General features: G+C 46.1%; 3 protein-coding genes across 3 annotated transcripts in view; 1 reads left to right on the forward strand and 2 right to left on the reverse strand.

Annotated features, from left to right (window-relative positions):
• The window catches only part of LOC119587303 (pupal cuticle protein 36-like), a 2,627-nt gene extending 2,570 nt beyond the window's left edge, over positions 1–57 (reverse strand). The window contains exon 1 of the mRNA XM_037936054.1: positions 23–57. Within this exon, the coding sequence (XP_037791982.1) occupies positions 23–57 (35 nt within the window). The remainder of the gene's footprint in view (positions 1–22) is intronic.
• A 132-nt stretch (positions 58–189) lies between these two features.
• LOC119587539 (keratin, type I cytoskeletal 9-like) lies at positions 190–1,276 on the reverse strand. The gene is made up of 2 exons (XM_037936262.1): positions 1,265–1,276; positions 190–1,113 (listed from the first exon to the last, which is right to left on the reverse strand). Exons 1-2 carry the CDS (start codon positions 1,274–1,276, stop codon positions 190–192), a joined length of 936 nt encoding a protein of 311 aa, XP_037792190.1.
• Positions 1,277–1,300: 24 nt separating this feature from the next.
• LOC119587304 (glycine-rich cell wall structural protein 1.0-like) overlaps positions 1,301–1,585 on the forward strand; it is a 1,183-nt gene continuing 898 nt past the window's right edge. Inside the window, exon 1 of the mRNA XM_037936055.1 lies at positions 1,301–1,321. Coding sequence (XP_037791983.1) covers positions 1,301–1,321 — 21 coding nt within the window. The remainder of the gene's footprint in view (positions 1,322–1,585) is intronic.

Raw genomic sequence — 1,585 nt, forward strand, 5'->3', positions numbered from 1 at the left:
ATTGCCAAATTAATTAGATTACTAAATGAAATATATCAGTGAATTAGAGCAAAGCATTTCTGATTATTTGTTAGAAGGGTAAGATAAAATACAACTAATAGTATGATTTAATTACAAATAGAAACAGCAAGTAACAAATCTTTATACATTAAAATAATAAGGAGCATTAATGAATTTCTTCTTCCACATTTATGGTGCAGAATAGGCATTTGAGGGAGCTGGAGGACTATAATTACCGCCAACTCCACCACCACCTGAACCACCACCGAATCCACCTCCCGAACCACCACCAAATCCACCTCGTGAACCACCGCCAAATCCTCCTCTAGATCCACCACTACCGCCAAATCCACCGCCAGAACCACTGCTAAATCCACCGCCAAAGCTGCCACCGGAACCACCGCCAAATCCGCCACCGGAACCACCGCCAAATCCGCCGCCGGAACCACCGCCAAATCCGCCTGCTCCTCCGCCTCCGCCGATGACTTGTCCTCCGCCGTTGGCAGCCGCTTGGAGAGCAGTCTGGAGATCAACTCCAATGGGCAGCTGAGGGTTATCTCCTTCAGCATAGTTGACGAAGTAAACCTCAGGGTTGGACGGTGGAGGAGCTGTCACTTCGATCACTTGCTGTCCTCCTCCTCCATCGTCCTTGTTCAGGACGTACACCACGCTCTGTTGCCTTGGTGGAGGAACGATGATTGGCTCAGGCGCTGCTCCCTTCTCAGGAACGCGGACGAATAGGATGTTGTGGTCGATTCTTGGTGGAGGAATATTTGGCGGTGGACCACTCTCTTCTTGCTGTTCGGGAGCGTCATAAACAAATACGTTGCGTGAGATTATAGGAACGACACAGGAGCCATCAACATGAAGAACCTCTCCCTCATTGCATCCTCCTCCTCCTCCATATCCAGATCCTCCACCACTACCGCCACCGCCGGAGAATCCTCCACTTCCAGAGAATCCTCCACCACCGGAAAATCCTCCTCCAGAAAATCCTCCGCCTCCTCCTGAGAACCCGCCACCTCCACCGCCAGAGAATCCTCCTCCACCTCCACCTCCACTACCGTATCCGTCGGGTGCCGCCCACGCATTAACGATGAAAAGTGAGGTGATCTGAGGAAAAATTATCAGATGCATTTATCTATATATTGTGTTGTGTGAATTTATTATATAGCACTATGATGGCAGTTTGCACAAACGATGTCTTCACTTGTGAATTGCAATTCATTCTAAACTTGATACAGCTTGGGAGATTACAACTCACCAGAAGCTTCATGGTGGGTGACTGTGCCTATCCACAATGTTCACCTTCTTATATACGGTACGTCTCTTCACATGTTCATTACTTGCCCCTCTCGCAGGATCTCGCGGGCTTCTTAATCTTCAACCATTACAAAGCATTTTAGTGTTTTTTAACAACAGTGCAAGTGAAAGATTTTCTTATAGAACCTTTCTTTTAAAAAAACTTGCAACTAAACTGTATATCTCGCCCACACTACAATATTACATAAAAGTATCCAATTCTAGGAAGAAAGTAGAAAATCAAGAAATAAAAAAAATCATCCGTCATAGGAATAAATGTAAG

The sequence above is a fragment of the Penaeus monodon genome, chromosome 22 (genome assembly GCF_015228065.2).
Source record: "Penaeus monodon isolate SGIC_2016 chromosome 22, NSTDA_Pmon_1, whole genome shotgun sequence".
Lineage (NCBI taxonomy): Eukaryota > Metazoa > Arthropoda > Malacostraca > Decapoda > Penaeidae > Penaeus > Penaeus monodon.